Source organism: Littorina saxatilis, linkage group LG3 (genome assembly GCF_037325665.1).
Source record: "Littorina saxatilis isolate snail1 linkage group LG3, US_GU_Lsax_2.0, whole genome shotgun sequence".
Lineage (NCBI taxonomy): Eukaryota > Metazoa > Mollusca > Gastropoda > Littorinimorpha > Littorinidae > Littorina > Littorina saxatilis.
Window position 1 is genome coordinate 18958522 of NC_090247.1, and position 16883 is coordinate 18975404.

Sequence of the window (16883 nt, forward strand, 5' to 3'; positions counted from 1 at the left end):
ATGAAGGCATGCTCAGATGCTTTTCAGTACATCTGCAACTACATTGAAGATGCAATCATCAACAGGCACCACGTTGAACGTATGACCATGCTGCGGGAGAGATACTGCACCTATATGCAGGACAAACACCCTGACGTTTACAACCCTGATTTCCAAACTCATCACCTGAAGAAGAAAATTGTTGGCCATTTTGGTGAGAGTCTGAAATTTTGGAGGCCAAATTTTTGGAGTGAGCTTGTCTATTCCTCAGAGTTGCTAGTTGGGCAGGCTGTTGAACAAGCCTTTGAGGCGGCAGCATCTGATAAGAGGAGACTAGAAGAGGCGGCCCATATCTTGAGGCGTTTGATCATCCAGGCATACCGTTCAGCAGAAGAATGTCCCTGGCCACCACCGGTCTCATTCATTGCATCCCAGAAGATCCTGCCACCTCCAGTCCTGCTGAATTTCTTGAAGGTCATGCTTTCTGGGCGAAAAGAAACCTCAGACAGAAAGGAGAGGATCGGGCTGTCAATAGCACAGGACATCTGCTATGCCGCATCGAACAACGAGTGGAAAATGCCCTAACACATTGTGCTCGCAACAGCAGTCAGACATCTGACAGGAACTGCAGAGTTGCTCAGCATGCTGAATCGTTTCGGGCACTGTATATCCCAGGGAGGCGTACTGCAGATGAAAACTGCCGTGTGTCACCAGTTCATGCAAAACAGCAGCCTGCTGCCAACTACCATTTGTCCAGAGAACAATGTTGTGACCCACTTCTGTTGGGATAATTTTGACTTGCAGGAAGAAACAGTTTCGAGATCTGGTACAACACATTCCGCACACGGCATTATCATTCAGGAGGTCTCTGAATCAGTCCCACCTACAGGAGATGCGCGTCCTGAGCAAAGCCGTGACAGTGTTGAGTTCAGCCCTGAAGATCTCCCTCCTTGCTATGCAAAGCAGAAAGTGGAGCCTAAGCTCACCTTGGTGGACACAACTATTTCTGTGCCAGAAGTTGTGACTCACGCTTCACTCTCTGACTTTCTCTGGATCCTTGCTCGGCGTAAGTGTGCGGATGACCAGCACATTCCAGGATGGGCAGGATGGATATCACTAACTGGGAGAGAAGTGCAAGCCATACAAGAGCAGTCCGTTGTTGACTACATGCCTCCAGTCCTCCATCCAGTCACTGACAACGCGACAGTTCAGCACATTCTTCATCTGTCACAGTGCGCAACCAAAGAAGTGGACCAGGAGTGGACCTTGGTCACGTTCGACTTGGCAGTGGCAAAGAAAGCCTACATGATTGTTTGGCAAGATCAACGCTTCAACAATTGGTGGTCCGCCTTCAGGTTTTCCACCTCATGTGTTCATTCCTGAATGCCAGGTCCTATTCGCAGAGGGTGGAAGGCTGGAGAGGAAGGGGCTCTGGAGATTGAGTGGTGTGCATCAGACATCTTGCCAGTTGAACCGGTCGACATCCTCAGCAGCTCGTAGTGAGGATGATCAGCATCTGGACTGATCAGTGAATGGGTTAGCACTACTAGCGGATGTTTTGATGGAACTGGACCAGTATTTGTGTGACTTCTGTACATTGCTGTCCTACTTGTTTTTCAGCAACAGATGGTCTGAAACTGCTGACCAATCATTGCAACTCAGAACTTTAATGATGTGTATTTTTTGCAAAACTGCATATAGCATTGTACCGGCACGGTTGGCCTAGTGGTAAGGCGTCCGCCCCGTGATCGGGAGGTCGTGGGTTCGAACCCCGGCCGGGTCATACCTAAGACTTTAAAATTGGCAATCTAGTAGCTGATCCGCCTGGCGTCTGGCATTATGGGGTTAGTGCTAGGACTTGTTGGTCCGGTGTCAGAATAATGTCACTGGGTGAGACATGAAGCCTGTGCTGCGACTTCTGTCTTGTGTGTGGAACACGTTATATGTCAAAGCAGCACCGCCCTGATATGGCCCTTCGTGGTCGGCTGGGCGTTAAGCAAACAAACAAACAAACAAACAAACAAATATAGCATTGTTACTAATCACATGCAAATCCAAAAAAAGAGTAGAGTACACATTATTGATACAATCATATTGCATCCTTGGACGACCCCACGGGGAACGGTTGATGCTTCATTTTTTTCTCCGAAATATTGGTTAAGATGGTGATAAAAACCGGAAGTAACAAATTTTGCTGCCAGAATTATAATGTAATGTAATGTAACAATATCAGTGCATCAATTTCCTTTCCATTGGTAGCATTTTTGTTTATATAGGCCAGTTTTAGGTCGTGAAAAGGGCTTCAGATGAGACCTACCCCCATTCTTCAATAGCACCTTGGGGGCAGGGTTACATATAAGGGCATAACTAAAGAAAATGCAGGAGCTCAGATGGCAAACAAGTGCCATGAGTCTTCATACTAAATGGGCTTTCCAGAAAAACTAGTGGTAAATCCCCCCCCCAAAAATGTGATGGTGGGTCATGGCTATGTGAAGCACTATAGACATATTTGATGATTTCATTACATAAGTGACGCCTTTGTCAATCTGCAAAATTAATTCTACAAAAAATACTTATCTTCACGCCAAGCAGTCAGGCTTTTTTTGTGTTGATTTTTGTTATGTGTCAAAGAAGAAGTATGCTTTTAGCACATGTGTTTGCACGCGGAATACATTAAACATCTCATCCGTAAAGTTTTCATTTGCAATAACACCGTAACCATTGTGACCCCAGTGGCTCAAATGTCATCTAAAACTCATTTAGGACTTTTAGTGACCTTTTCACACGTACATATGTTTTGTGAGTAAAGATAATACATATATATACATACGACTGTGACAGAACTCACGTGACATTGTATTTGGGCTTTCTGGACAGGAGTCAGTTTGACAGTCAACAAACCCTACACTAACAAATTCGTCAGACATAAAGCGGAAGAGTCACCGCTCACTCCCTTTCAAGTTCATACCAACTTTGAAGTAATTGTAGTTTCGGCAAAGTAATTGTAGTTTCGGCAAACCGGAGGCATTTCACGAGTAAGCAGGGTGTTTTATTTGATGCATGGTTTAGATCAACAACAACAAAACCAGCTGCTTTTTACATTTAGTCAAGTTTTGACTAAATGTTTTAACGTAGAGGGGGGAATCGAGACGAGGGTCGTGGTGTATGTGTGTGTGTCTGTGTGTGTGTAGAGCGATTCAGAGAAAACTACTGGATCGATCTTCATGAAACTTGACATGAGAGATCCTAAGTATAGTACCTCCAGACGTTTTTTCATTTTTTTGATAAATGTCTTTGATGACGTCATATCCGGCTTTTCGTGAAAGTTGAGACGACACTGTCACGCTCTCATTTTTTAACCAAATTGGTTGACATTTTGGTCAAGTAATCTTCGACGAAGCCCAGACTTTGTTATTGCATTTCAGTTTGGAGGCTTAAAATTTAATTAATGAGTTTGCTCATTAAAGTTGTCATTAAAATCGATTTTTCGCAAACAGATTTAAAATTGATTGCATCGTATTCTTCATCACATTCTGAATCTAAAAATGTATACATATGTCATGTTTACTCTTAAAATGTGATCACAATTAACGAAAATAGATTAATTAGTCTTACGATTAAAATTTAAGAAATCGATCCATAAATGATTTCATCTTATTCTTTATCATTTCCTGATTCCAAAAACATATAGATATGATAGGTTGTATTCAAAACAAGCTCAGAAAGTTAACAAGAATACAGAAAAGCGCGCTTTCCTGCTTAGCACAATACGCTACCGCGCTAATCTGGCGTGTCAATATCACTACGTTTTGCACGTGTGTTACGCTTGATTGTTCTGAAAAGTGACTATTACATGATTGTTCTGAAAGTCTACTATTTATTTCATCGTAATCATGTAAGCCCTCATACGTGATTGTTCTGAAAGCTTACTAATTTACATGATTGTTCTGAAACTTTACTAAAGGTAAACTTGCTTCACCCGTGAAATGTTGTCAGATATACAACAATATGAATACCCCTGCCCAACGAAGTTGGAGGGGGGTATATATACTGGATTCACTTTGTCCATCTGTCTGTGTGTATGTCTGTATGTATATGGAACAATATTTTGATACAATGATACTAAATCTTAAGTGATATTGATATTTATACCCCAGCCCAATTAAGTTGGAGGGGGTATACTGGATTCACTTTGTCCGTCTGTCTGTGTGTATGTCTGTATGTATATGGAACAATATTTTGATACAATGATACTAAATCTTAAGTGAAATTGATATTTATACCCCCGCCCAATGAACACAAACTCAACAAGTAATACGTTTCATACATTGAACATGTCTTCTTTATTGTTCTCAACTCAAAATTGAAATTAAATGTTCAAAGACAAAAATTATATATAATCTTCAAAAATGTAATGATTCTTCTTGAGTATTCCCAACTCAAAATTCTAATTACAGGTATTAAAGGGACACATAGACATTTTTGATTTTTCATCTTTGCCATGCTATGTGGCTAGGTCACCAAAATAGATCGAAAGGCATGGCAAAGAGGGAAAATGGAAGCTACTTTTTGGCCCTTTAAAGACGAAAGGCACAACAAATAATTTTCACGAATGAAACTTTATGTTTTATTTTTATGAACTAAAAATTCAAGTGGAGAGGGGATGAGACACGTGAGGAGATGGCCGGGGTTGCGATATGGGTGGGGAGTCTGGGCTATAAATTTCTTGCACGCGAGACCATATACTTTTGTGTGTGTGTGTGTGGGGGGGAGTATTTTGTTTATTAACTCTCTCTCTCACTCACTCTCTCTCTCTCTCTCTCTCTCTCTCTCTCTCTCTCTCTCTCTCTCTCTCTCTCTCTCTCTCTCTCTCTCTCTCTCTCTCTCTCTCTCTCTCTCTCTCTCTCTCTCTCTCTCTGAATATTTTTGTCATCTTAAATGTTGGGGGGGGGGGGGGGGCAAAAAGACATGTTTGCCCCCACTCCCACCCCCCCCCCCCACCCCAGGACCAGCTGTCCCCCCCCCCCCCCCCCCCCCCCGTTTCCGACGCCAGTGCAAGTACATACGGACACACACCACACAAAAACATATAGATATGATATGTTTGGATTAAAAACACGCTCACAAAGTTAAAACGAAGAGAGGTACAGTAAAGCATGCTAAGAAGCACAGCGCAACCGCTACCGCGCCAAACAGGCTCGTCACTTTCACTGCCTTTTGCACTAGCGGCGGACTACGTTCAGTTTCATTCTGTGAGTTCCACAGCTTGACTAAATGTAGTAATTTCGCCTTACGCGACTTGTTGTTTTTTCTCCATAATAACAATTGTGACAAAACAGGTTCCACTTCCAACGCTGCATCCAGACCTTCATCTACGTCTCTGCTATTTCTCTGTCACCTTGACGACAGATGCATTATTCAAATCCATTGCAGCAGAAACAAGTCGCGTAAGGCGAAAATACAACATTTAGTCAATCTGTCTAACTCACAGAATGAAACTGAACGCAATTGATGTAGCCAGGCATTCTCTCTCTCTCCCTCTCTCTCTCTCTCTCTCTCTCTCTCTCTCTCTCTCTCTCTCTCTCTCTCTCTCTCTCTCTCTCTCTCTCTCTCTCTCTCTCTCTCTCTCTCTTTGTCTCTTTGTCTCTCTGTCTCTCCTGTCTCTCTCTCTCTCTCTCTCTCTCTCTCTCTCTCTCTCTCTCTCTCTCTCTCTCTCTCTCTCTCTCTCTCTCTCTCTCTCTGTCTCTCTCCATCTTATTTGTATAAAATATAATTAAAGATTATCAAGATAAGTGTTGAAGCTATCACTTGTTCGCCATGTTTTGCTATCGGAATGTGTATTGATTATCATTTCAAGAACGTGTCCATAAGCAATCTGCTTGTTAACGTTCTTAATGTTGTTATTGTTTGAAACGTGTGTATGAGAAAATTGAATAAAACACGCTTAAACCAAACTGAACGCAATGCAATTTTTCAGCAAGACCGTATACTCGTAGCATCGTCAGTCCACCGCTCATGGCAAAGGCAGTGAAATTGACAAGAAGAGCGGGGTATTAGTTGCGCTAAGAAGGATAACACGCTTTTCTGTACCTCTCTTCGTTTTAACTTTCTGAGCGTGTTTTAATCCAAACATATCATATCTATATGTTTTTGCAATCAGGAACCGACAAGGAATAAGATGAAAGTGTTTTTAAATTGATTTGGATAATTTAATTTTGATAATAATTGTTATATTTTTTAATTTTCAGAGCTTGTTTTTAATCCAAATATAACATACTCATATGTTTTTGGAATCAGAAAATGATGGAAAATAAGATAAACGTAAATTTGGATCTTTTTATAAAAAATTGGTTTTTTTACAATTTTTAGATTTTTAATGACCAAAGTCATTAATTAATTTTTAAGCCACCATGCTGAAATGCAACACCGAAGTCCGGCCTTCGTCGAAGATTGGTTGGCCAAAATTTCAATCAATTTGATTGAAAAATGAGGGTGTGACAGTGCCGCCTCAACTTTTACAAAATGCCGGATATGACGTCATCAAAGGTATTTATCCAAAAAAAGAAAAAAACATTCGAGGATATCATTCCCAGAAACTCTCATGTAAAATCGGTCCAGTAGTTTGGTCTCAATCGCTCTACACGCACGCACACACACACACACACACACACACACACACACACACACACACACACACACACACACACACACACACACACACACACACACACATACACCACGACCCTCGTTTCGATCCCCCTCTGTGTTAAAACATTTAGTCAAAACTTGACTGAATGTAAAAAGGAGTGGTGGCCTGTATATATTATTCCATCAAGCTCTGCAGGGGGTACCAGTTACAGTTCTTCACGTTGTGCCATAAAGTATCCCAGCTCCAGAGTTTGGAAAGCTTTGAAAGTAACTGCCAGTTTGTCCGTATAAGTTAAACGTGTAGTTTTTTGCTTGCTTTACATAGCTGTTGGCTTTCACTCGCGACAAAGATGGCGACACTTCTGATCATTCTTGCGGCCGTCCTGATCTCAAATGGCGCAGCTACAGCCACCGTGAAGAGCAACAGATACCACACCATGGGGCTCAATGGCAAGGCTTTCAAGAACAATATCGTGTTCGAATCACGTGCAAGAAGCACTCTGGACTGCGCTGTACTCTGCAACCAGCAAGAGTGCTGTGATACCTTCACCATTGACGGGGATGTCTGCAGAGGTCATAGTATGCAGGGGATGTTCACGTCATCTTTTGAAGATGCTCCTGGTGCTCAGTCCTATTCTAAGAACTCGGCGGGTAAGTCGAGTGACATTCCACGCCGTGGATGGTGGCACGCCTAGTTTTTTCCACCGCAGGAACAACACCCAATTCGTTCCCCCGCAAGACGAACAACATGGTAGGTGTCTCCAAATTAATGCCTTAAAATAGTAGATAATCAGACTTTCTAGTATTGAAGTTTATATCATACTGTTCGGTACTTTATTTTGCAGTGGATCAGCTAGTTGTCTTACCATTTACACTCTCGTGTACTATATAAGAGAAGAAATGTCATCAAGACAAGTCAGAAATACTGTCTCCCACGTTAAAAATGATGAAATAACACAAAGCACGGTCAACAGAAGGGCTTAAATCTTTTTGCTGGTCAAAGTCAAACTACTTGTGGATACTGCTCTTCATTTTTAAGTTTAAGCTTACCTTAGTTTAGACTCACGATCGGTTCAAAGATCAACAGTAAAATTTGACGGGGTAAGATCCCCCGCAGCTTGGTCAAAAATGCGGGGGACCTTATCTGGTGTCTGCGGGGGACCTTACCCACTGAGAATCGAGTACCACAAAATAACGCTAGATTAGAGCAGCTTATCCACGATGCTGGTGCCCAAAAACGCGCATACAAGGCTGCAAGGTATCGACGATTAAACTATGAGTATTAAAATAGTGCTTTAAATGGTAGTTCTAGGTTAATTTGTACGAAATTGAAACCTCTCTGTATACTTTTCACGGACTTCGGCAGAAAATCGAACGCCACTGTTCACGAGTACACAACAAGACATAAATTATACATAATTATTATACATATAGCCTAGGCAATTCTGCTTTAGAATATCTATACTTAATAATGTGATTTTCCACAACGTACCTTCACAGGGCAATTCTTTTGCGAGATAACAATTTTGCTTCCGCGTGCGGGGGAACGAATTGGGTGTTGTTCCTGCGGTGGACAAAACTAGGCGTGCCACCATCCACGGCGTGCATTCATTCAATCGTCATTTTATCAGGCGCGCGCGTGTCATTTGGTCTGAGTGAGTTTTGTTTTTATTGTGTGTGTGATTGTGACCGTGTGTGTGTGTGGTGTGTGTGTGTGTGGGTGTGTCACTCACGGTGTGTGTGTCACTGTGTGTGTGTCACTGTGTGTGTGTGATTATGTGTGTGATAATGTGTGTGTGTGTGCGTGTGTGTTTGTGTGTGTGTGTGTGTTTGTGTGTGCGTGTGTGTGTGTGTGTCTGTGTATGTCTGTCTGTATGCGTGTGTGTGTGTCTCTGTGTGTGTGTGTGTGTGTGTGTGTGTGTGTGTGTGTCTGTCTCATCCCAGCCAGCAAGACATTAGCGGCCGATAATCGGCCGAACACCCTTCAAAAAGTCGGGCCGGTGACGTCAAAACATACGACGCGGGTATTGGCCCGACTAACTTTTGCAAAGAGGCAACGATGCGGCCGATAGGCGGCCGAACACCTGCACTATGGCGGCACGCATCCGGTCCGATGTTAATCGGCCCGATGACTTGTTTGACCTGCGGTCCGACACCTTATGCCGACATCGGGAAGATATCGATTTCAGCGGGAAGACATCGGGACGATGTCGGCATAAGGTGTCGGGCCGCAGGTCCAACAAGCCATCGGGCCGATTAACATCGGACCGGATGCGTGCCGCCATAGTACAGGTGTTCGGCCGCCTGTCGGCCGCCTCGTTGCCTCTTTGCAAAAGTTAGTCGGGCCAACACCCGCGTCGTATCTTTTGACGTCACCTGCCCGACTTTTTGAAGGGTGTTCGGCCGACTATCGGCCGCTAATGTCTTGCTGGCTGGGTGCAGCTACAGATACAGCAGTATGTACCACCACCACCCCCCCCCCCCCCCCAAGTGTAACAGTGCAAAATTCACTTACAGCTACAGCTACAGCAGTATAACCCCCCCTCCCCCCAGTGTTACAGTGGAAAACAAACCTACAGATACAGCAGTGTGTACAACCCCCCCCCCCCCCCCCCAGTGTAACAGTGCAAAACAAATCACCAGCTAGAGATACAGCAGTATGTAGAACCCCCCGCCCCTACCGCGCTCACTGTAACAGTACAAAACACACCTACAGCTACAGATACAGCCGTATACACCCCCCCCCCCCTCAGTATTACAGTATAAAACACACCTACAGCAACAGATTCAGCAGTATATACAACCCCCCAAGTGTAACAGTGCACAAATTACTTACAGCTACAGCTACAGCAGTATGTACACCCCCCCTCCCCCTTAGTAACAGTGCAAAACACACCTACAGCTACAGCAGTATGTACAACCCCCAACCCCCCCCCCCCCCACCACTGTAACAGTACAAAACTCATTTACAGCTACAGATTCAGAATTATGTACATCCCCCTCCCCCCGCTGCCACCACTGTAACAGTACCAAACATACCTACAGCTTCAGATACAGCAGTATGTACAACACTCAACCGCCTTCCCCCGTGTAGAGTGCAAAACACACCTAGACCTACAGATACAGCAGTATGTACAACCCCCCCCCCCCACCCCCTGTGTGCAAAACACACCTACAGCTACATATACAGCAGTATGTTCAACCCCCCCCCTCCCCGCCTACTGTAACAGTACATAACACACCTACAGCTACATCAGTATGTACAAACCGCCCCCCCCCCCTCCCCCAAGTGTAACAGTACAAAACACGCCTACAGCTACAGATAGATCAGTATGTACACCCCCCCCCCCCCCCCCCCCCAGTGTTACAATGCAATACCTACAGCTACAGATACATCAGTATGTACACCCCACCCCCCAAGTGTAACAGTGCAAACCACACTTACAGCTACAGATTCAGCAGTATGTACTCCACCCCCCCCCCCCCCCCCCGTGTAACAGTGCAAAAATCACTAACAGCTACAGCAGTATACCCCCCCTCCCCGTACAGCTACAGCAGTATAAACAAGAAGGGCAAAGCCCATACGACTCACATGCTTGACCTTGACCTTTACATGACCTTGGCCTTCAGGGTCAAGGTCAAATAACTAAACCTAGCAATGACATCATACACTAAGAACTGCTTTACACATTTTTCCTACCAAAATACATGTGACCTTGACCCAAGGTCAAGGTCATCCAAGGTCATGCAACACAAAGCTGTTAATTCAAGACATAGGAAGTACAATGGTGCTTATTAGCGAGCTTTAGATTGACCAACGAAACTTAGTTCGTAGCGATCCCTTTCGTTTCCGGTTATGCAATCGGGAAATCCCTGCGAACTTTTCTTCGCGCCTGCGGTTCTGAGGCGGTAGCACCTTTAGAAGCAGACGAAATGTTTGTCGTGCTCATCCAATCCAATGGCTAAAACATTGGATAGTGTTCGTGTGTTGCACCACACTTTGAATTGTTGGGTGTGACGAAAACTCGTGGTGACGATTTTAAACCATGTTGGGTCACGCATGGTCCAATCTTACATGGTCCAATCTTACATGGTCCAACCTTACATGGTCCAACCTTACATGGTCCAATCTTACATGGTCCAATATTACATGGTCCAATAATATATATATATGGACCATGTAAGATTGGACCATGTAAGGTTGGACCATGTAAGGTTGGACCATGTAAGATTGGACCATGTAAGGTTGGACCATGTAAGGTTGGACCATGTAAGGTTGGACCATGCAAGATTGGACCATGTAAGATTGGACCATGTATGGTTGGACCATGTAAGGTTGGACCATGTAAGATTGGACCAATCTTACATGGTCCAATATTACATGGTCCAACCTTACATGGTCCAATCTTACATGGTCCAATATTACATGGTCCAACCTTACATGGTCCAATATTACATGGTCCAACCTTACATGGTCCAATCTTACATGGTCCAATATTACATGGTCCAACCTTACATGGTCCAATCTTACATGGTCCAATATTACATGGTCCAATATTACATGGTCCAATAATATATATATGGACCATGTAAGATTGGACCATGTAAGATTGGACCATGTAATATTGGACCATGTAAGATTGGCCCATGTAAGGTTGGACCATGTAATATTGGACCATGTAAGATTGGACCATGTAAGATTGGACCATGCAAGGTTGGACCATGTAAGATTGGACCATGTAAGGTTGGACCATGTATGGTTGGACCATGTAAGATTGGACCATGTAAGGTTGGACCATGTAAGGTTGGACCATGCAAGATTGGACCATGCAAGATTGGACCATGCAAGATTGGACCATGTAAGATTGGACCATGTAAGGTTGGACCATGTAAGGTTGGACCATGTAAGATTGGACCATGTAAGGTTGGACCATGTAAGGTTGGACCATGCAAGATTGGACCATGCAAGATTGGACCATGCAAGATTGGACCATGTAAGGTTGGACCATGTAAGATTGGACCATGTAAGATTGGACCATGTAGGTTTGGACCATGTAAGGTTGGACCATGTAAGATTGGACCATGTAAGATTGGTGTGCATCAGTGCAAAACACACCACCAGCTACAGATAGATCAGTATGTACCCCCCCCCCCCCCCCCAAGTGTTACAATGCAATACACACACCTACAGCTACAGATACATCAGTATACATACACCCCACCCCCCAAGTGTAACAGTGCAAACCACACTTAAAGCTACAGATTCAGCAGTATCATGAGTATGTACTCCACCCCCCCCCCCCCCCCACTGTACAGGACAAAACACCTACATCTACATCTACAGATACAGCAGTATGTACCCCCCCCCCCCCCCCCACACTGTATAACAGCAAAACTAACATTAAAGAAAAAAAAACCAAAATCACTTACTCGCTGGATCCGTCGGTTGTCCTCGAGTTGACGTTAATTAACAGCTTGAACACACCTGTAGGTTTCCATCCGTCCTTGGCTCCACAATTTTAACTTGTCAACTATCACCGCCACCACGTGGCACTGGGACCAGCACTCAGATTGAGATCCCGAGGCGACATTCGTCTCGGATAACATATCATCAATGTGCTGTCCAACATTCGCAAGAATGTCTCTTCTTTCGATATTAACTTGAACTAAGAAAACAAATAAACTTCGCTCACGCGGGAAAGTAGCAGCTAGCCGGCCATGTTCACACTCAATCTTGTTTGTACCGTAAGGAAAGCTATTAGAGTATTTCAAGTATATATGATGGCGTATTTTTAAAATGTAAAACTCATGGTTTGAGCTCATGCTGTATTTGATTGCAAATATACAAACAAAACTTACAATTAATTATCCTACTCCTATGTGAAAAAGTCAACAAATATGAATAATTTAGTTTCGCATTTGCAGAGTCATGTCACGCCGTTCCCGACGCTTGAACAGGGGACGTAACAAATGCTAAAATAATGATAATAAATTCAAGTTGTTATCTCCCGTAACTCTGCATATTTTTATCGACAGCAACATTGCGTCGGGCCGATGTCGGGGTTTATTACGTACATTTGCTGAGTTTTACACACAGTCAAAACGATATCGGCGCGACAACGGACGTCGACACACGACATTTGACGACGTCACCCGACTGAAATCGTCAGTCGGCCGACGAAAGCTTGCTAGCTGGGCAGTTCGCGGTAAAGAAAAAGCTTGCCGAAGCTCGCAATTTTCACGATTCGCTAACTTCGACTATCATTACATTTAGTCAAGTTTTGACTAAATGTTTTTTTACATAGAGTGGGAATCGAGACGAGGGTTGTGGTGTATGTGAGTGTCTGTATAGAGCGATTCAGAAGAACTACTGGACTGATCTTCATGAAACTTTACATGAGAGTTTCTGGGTATGATATCCCCACACTTTTGTTTTCATTTTTCTGATAAATGTCTTTGATGACGTCATATCCGACTTATTGTAAAAGTTGAGACGGCACTGTCACGCTCTCATTTTTTAACCAAATTGGTTGAAATTTTGTGGCAAAGTAATCTTCGACAAAGCCTGGACTTTGGTATTGCATTTGAGCTTGGAGGCTTAAACACTAATTAATGAGTTTGCTCATTAAAGTTGTCATTAAAAGCGACTTTTAGCAAACAGATTTAAAATTGATTGCATCGTATTCTTCATCAAATTCCGAATCTACTAATATATACACAATTCATGTTTTCTCTTAAGATGTGATCACAATTAACGAAAACAGGTTAATTAATACTACGATTAAAATTTAAGAAATCGACCCAAACATGATTTTATCTTATTCTTTATCATTTCCTAATTCCAAAAACATATAGATATGATATGTTGTATTCAAAACTAGCTCAGAAAATTAACAAGAATACAGAAAAGCGCGCTTTCCCGCTTAACGCAATACGCTACCGCGCTATTATGGCTAGTCAATTTCACTGCGTTTTGCACGTGGAAGGTGAGCGATTTCCTTCTCGCAGGGATTGACGAAGCTGTATTGTCTTGGTGAAAAAATGCAATGCCGCGTTTAGTTTCATTCCGTGAGTTCGACAGCTTGACTAAATGTAGTAATTTCGCCTTACGCGACTTGTTTTTAATATCCACTGAGACTCGGCATGTAACCTATACTTCGATTTCGTTATACAGTGTTATACCCAGCAGCCATCAAACCAAGAGACTGTGTGGAGGCCCAACCTTACATGAACGAGAGTGGCGTGATCACTATCTACCCGGAAGGTGACAACATGGGACTACAGGTCTACTGTGACCATGATACTACTCGTGGAGGCTGGCTGGTAGGTCAACACACTCACACACACACACAGACACTGGCACGCACGCACACACACACACACACACACAAACACACACACACACACACACACACAAACACACACACATACACACACGCACACACACGCACACACACAAACATACACACACATTTACAGAAACAAACACACACACAAACATACGCACACGCACACATACACACATACACACTCACACACACGTACAGAAACACACACACACCCACACACACACACTCATACACACGCACATTAACACACAAGCACACACACACACACACACACACAACCACACACACCCACCCACACGCGCACGCACGCACACACATACACACACGCACACACGCACGTACGCACGCACACCCATACGCACACTCAGACCCACACCCACACACACACACGCATACAGACAAACAATCACAGACACAGACACACACACACAAACACACACACACTCACACACACTCATAATATAAGCATACACACATAAGCACACACACAAACACACACACACACACACACACGCACACATACACTTACACACACACACACACACACACACACACACACACACTGACAGATACATCGAAATACATACATACACACGAATACTTACACACACACGCGCACGCCTACACACACACACACACACAAACACACACACACACACATACACATACACACACTCACACACACACATACACACACACACACTGACACACAGAGACACACACACACACACACACACACACACACACACACACACACACACTCACGCCTACACAAAACACAAAGAGTTTTTTCCAAGTCCCTGCACATTTTGTTGCAGGTGTTTCAGCGAAGACAAGATGGGTCAGTCGACTTCTACCGAGACTGGAACCAGTACCAGCAAGGTTTTGGGTGTATTACTGGAGAGTTTTGGTCGGGTAAGTCTTATGGTTTGAATGACCTGAAGAGATTTTTTTAACTGATTTCATGTTCATATTTAAACAGCAGTGGTGGCAGGCATGCTCAGGGAAACATGTGTTCTTTGAAATCATAAGTATGGTTTGTACCGTTCTAATGAATCTTCATTGATTAACTGACTGAATGGATTCACTGACAAATCAGTACAATGCGTTACCAGGCAATGTTTGCATCCGCACATTGTTTGTCTTGATACTTTCCAAGTCTTGACGACTCGCAATTTATGCAAATCAGACAGACGTATGAATTGTGTGTGCTGATACTTTCCAGGTCTTGACGCCCTGCCCGTGTTGACGCCAAGACAGACGTATGAACTGTGTGTGTTGATACTTTCCAGGTCTTGACGCCCTGCACATGTTGACGTCAAGACAGACGTATGAACTGTGTGTGTTGATACTTTCCAGGTCTTGACGCCCTGCACATGTTGACGTCAAGACAGACGTATGAACTGTGTGTGTTGATACTTTCCAGGTCTTGACGCCCTGCACGTGTTGACGTCAAGACAGACGTATGAACTGTGTGTGTTGATACTTTCTAGGTCTCGACGCCTTGCACATGTTGACGTCCAGACAGGAGCAGGAACTTCGCGTGGACTTAATGAAGTGGGATGGGACAAAAGGTTACGCCACATACAGCAACTTCTCCATCAGCGACAGCAGCAACAACTACCGTCTAAACCTTGGCAGCTTCACTGGGGGCGACGCTGGTAGGTGCATGATGATGCTTGTGTTAGAATAATCAAAACCGTAAAAAAAAGAGTACTGTTTTGTTTATTTCTGCCATTAACTTCCAATTTGAAGTCGGTTTGAGATCAAGAAATCAAGCACGTCAATGTTGAATGGCTTTCCCTAAGTCAATATGTGTGTTGCTCTGCTGTCTGTGTCTCTGCCTTACCATGGTCTTCAAAAATACAGAAATGTATGGCATAAGATACATAAATGGCAATTGGATATCCCTGCGATGTTTGAAGGAAACACACACACACACACACACACACACACACACACACACACACACACACACACACACTCTCTGACACACAAACACACACACACACACACACACACACACCCCACATAAACACACACTCATTACATACACACATACACACACACTCACACACACCGTCAAACACCCCCCACACACACACACACACACAAACACACACTGACGAGACTACAAATGTCGTTCCCCAGGTGACAAGCTCAACTATCATCGTGGTATGCAGTTCAGCACGTGGGACAGGGACCACGACCGGGACAGCTGGGACAACTGTGCAGAGTTATACCGCGGCGCCTGGTGGTACCATTCTTGCTACAGCTCCAACTTGAACGGCCTGTACATGACCGGGAGCAGTAATCCACAGGCACCAGGAATAGAGTGGGGCTTTGCCTCCTACCTTAAATTTGCTGAGATGAAGATCCGAGCAGCATGAACAAGGGGAGCATGTCTTCCGTTGATCAGAAGACTAGAACGGTTCAGATGATGGCACGTTTTATTATTGACAAAACGATACAGTCACACACCCCCGTCTCGGTCTTTGGATGTGGTTAGTCGAGACTATCTTAATAATATAGTTTGGGCGATGACTCTGCTACTTTAATGCCGACAGCTTGAGTAAATGTTTTTATATCGCTTCACGCGACTTGTTTATTATTCTTGATTCGCAACGTTAGCAGTACCTCTGTTTGGGAAGTCTAAGTAACATTGGCATACACCTGTTGAGCAAATCGTTAAATAAATCGCACGTTAAGACGTGATATCTACACTTTGTAACGCAAGTTATAACTCACAAACAACTAAATTCTTTCTTGTTTTGTTTTAAAGGTAGTTTGAGATTATCGGAAGAACGTGATTGATATATGATACTTCAAAGTGACTTAATCAAGTGTTTATTAAATACGTATTTGTATAGTTTGACCGATTACTGCGACCAGTTTTTTTTCTTCTGT

General features: G+C 43.7%; 1 protein-coding gene across 1 annotated transcript; it reads left to right on the forward strand.

Moving 5' to 3' along the window:
- Positions 1–6977: 6977 nt before the first annotated feature.
- On the forward strand, positions 6978–16366 carry LOC138960862 (microfibril-associated glycoprotein 4-like). The gene is made up of 5 exons (XM_070332501.1): positions 6978–7278; positions 13817–13950; positions 14795–14891; positions 15470–15637; positions 16128–16366. Exons 1-5 carry the CDS (start codon positions 6978–6980, stop codon positions 16364–16366), a joined length of 939 nt encoding a protein of 312 aa, XP_070188602.1.
- The last annotated feature ends 517 nt before the right edge of the window (positions 16367–16883 follow it).

Bases quoted from the DNA above. Each gene is read 5' to 3' on its own strand.
- LOC138960862 (XM_070332501.1), top strand. From the start codon at position 6,978: ATGGCGACACTTCTGATCATTCTTGCGGCCGTCCTGATCTCAAATGGC. The intron at 13,951-14,794 runs GTAGGTCAACAC...ATTTTGTTGCAG, and splicing joins CTACTCGTGGAGGCTGGCTG to GTGTTTCAGCGAAGACAAGA. The intron at 15,638-16,127 runs GTAGGTGCATGA...GTCGTTCCCCAG, and splicing joins CTTCACTGGGGGCGACGCTG to GTGACAAGCTCAACTATCAT.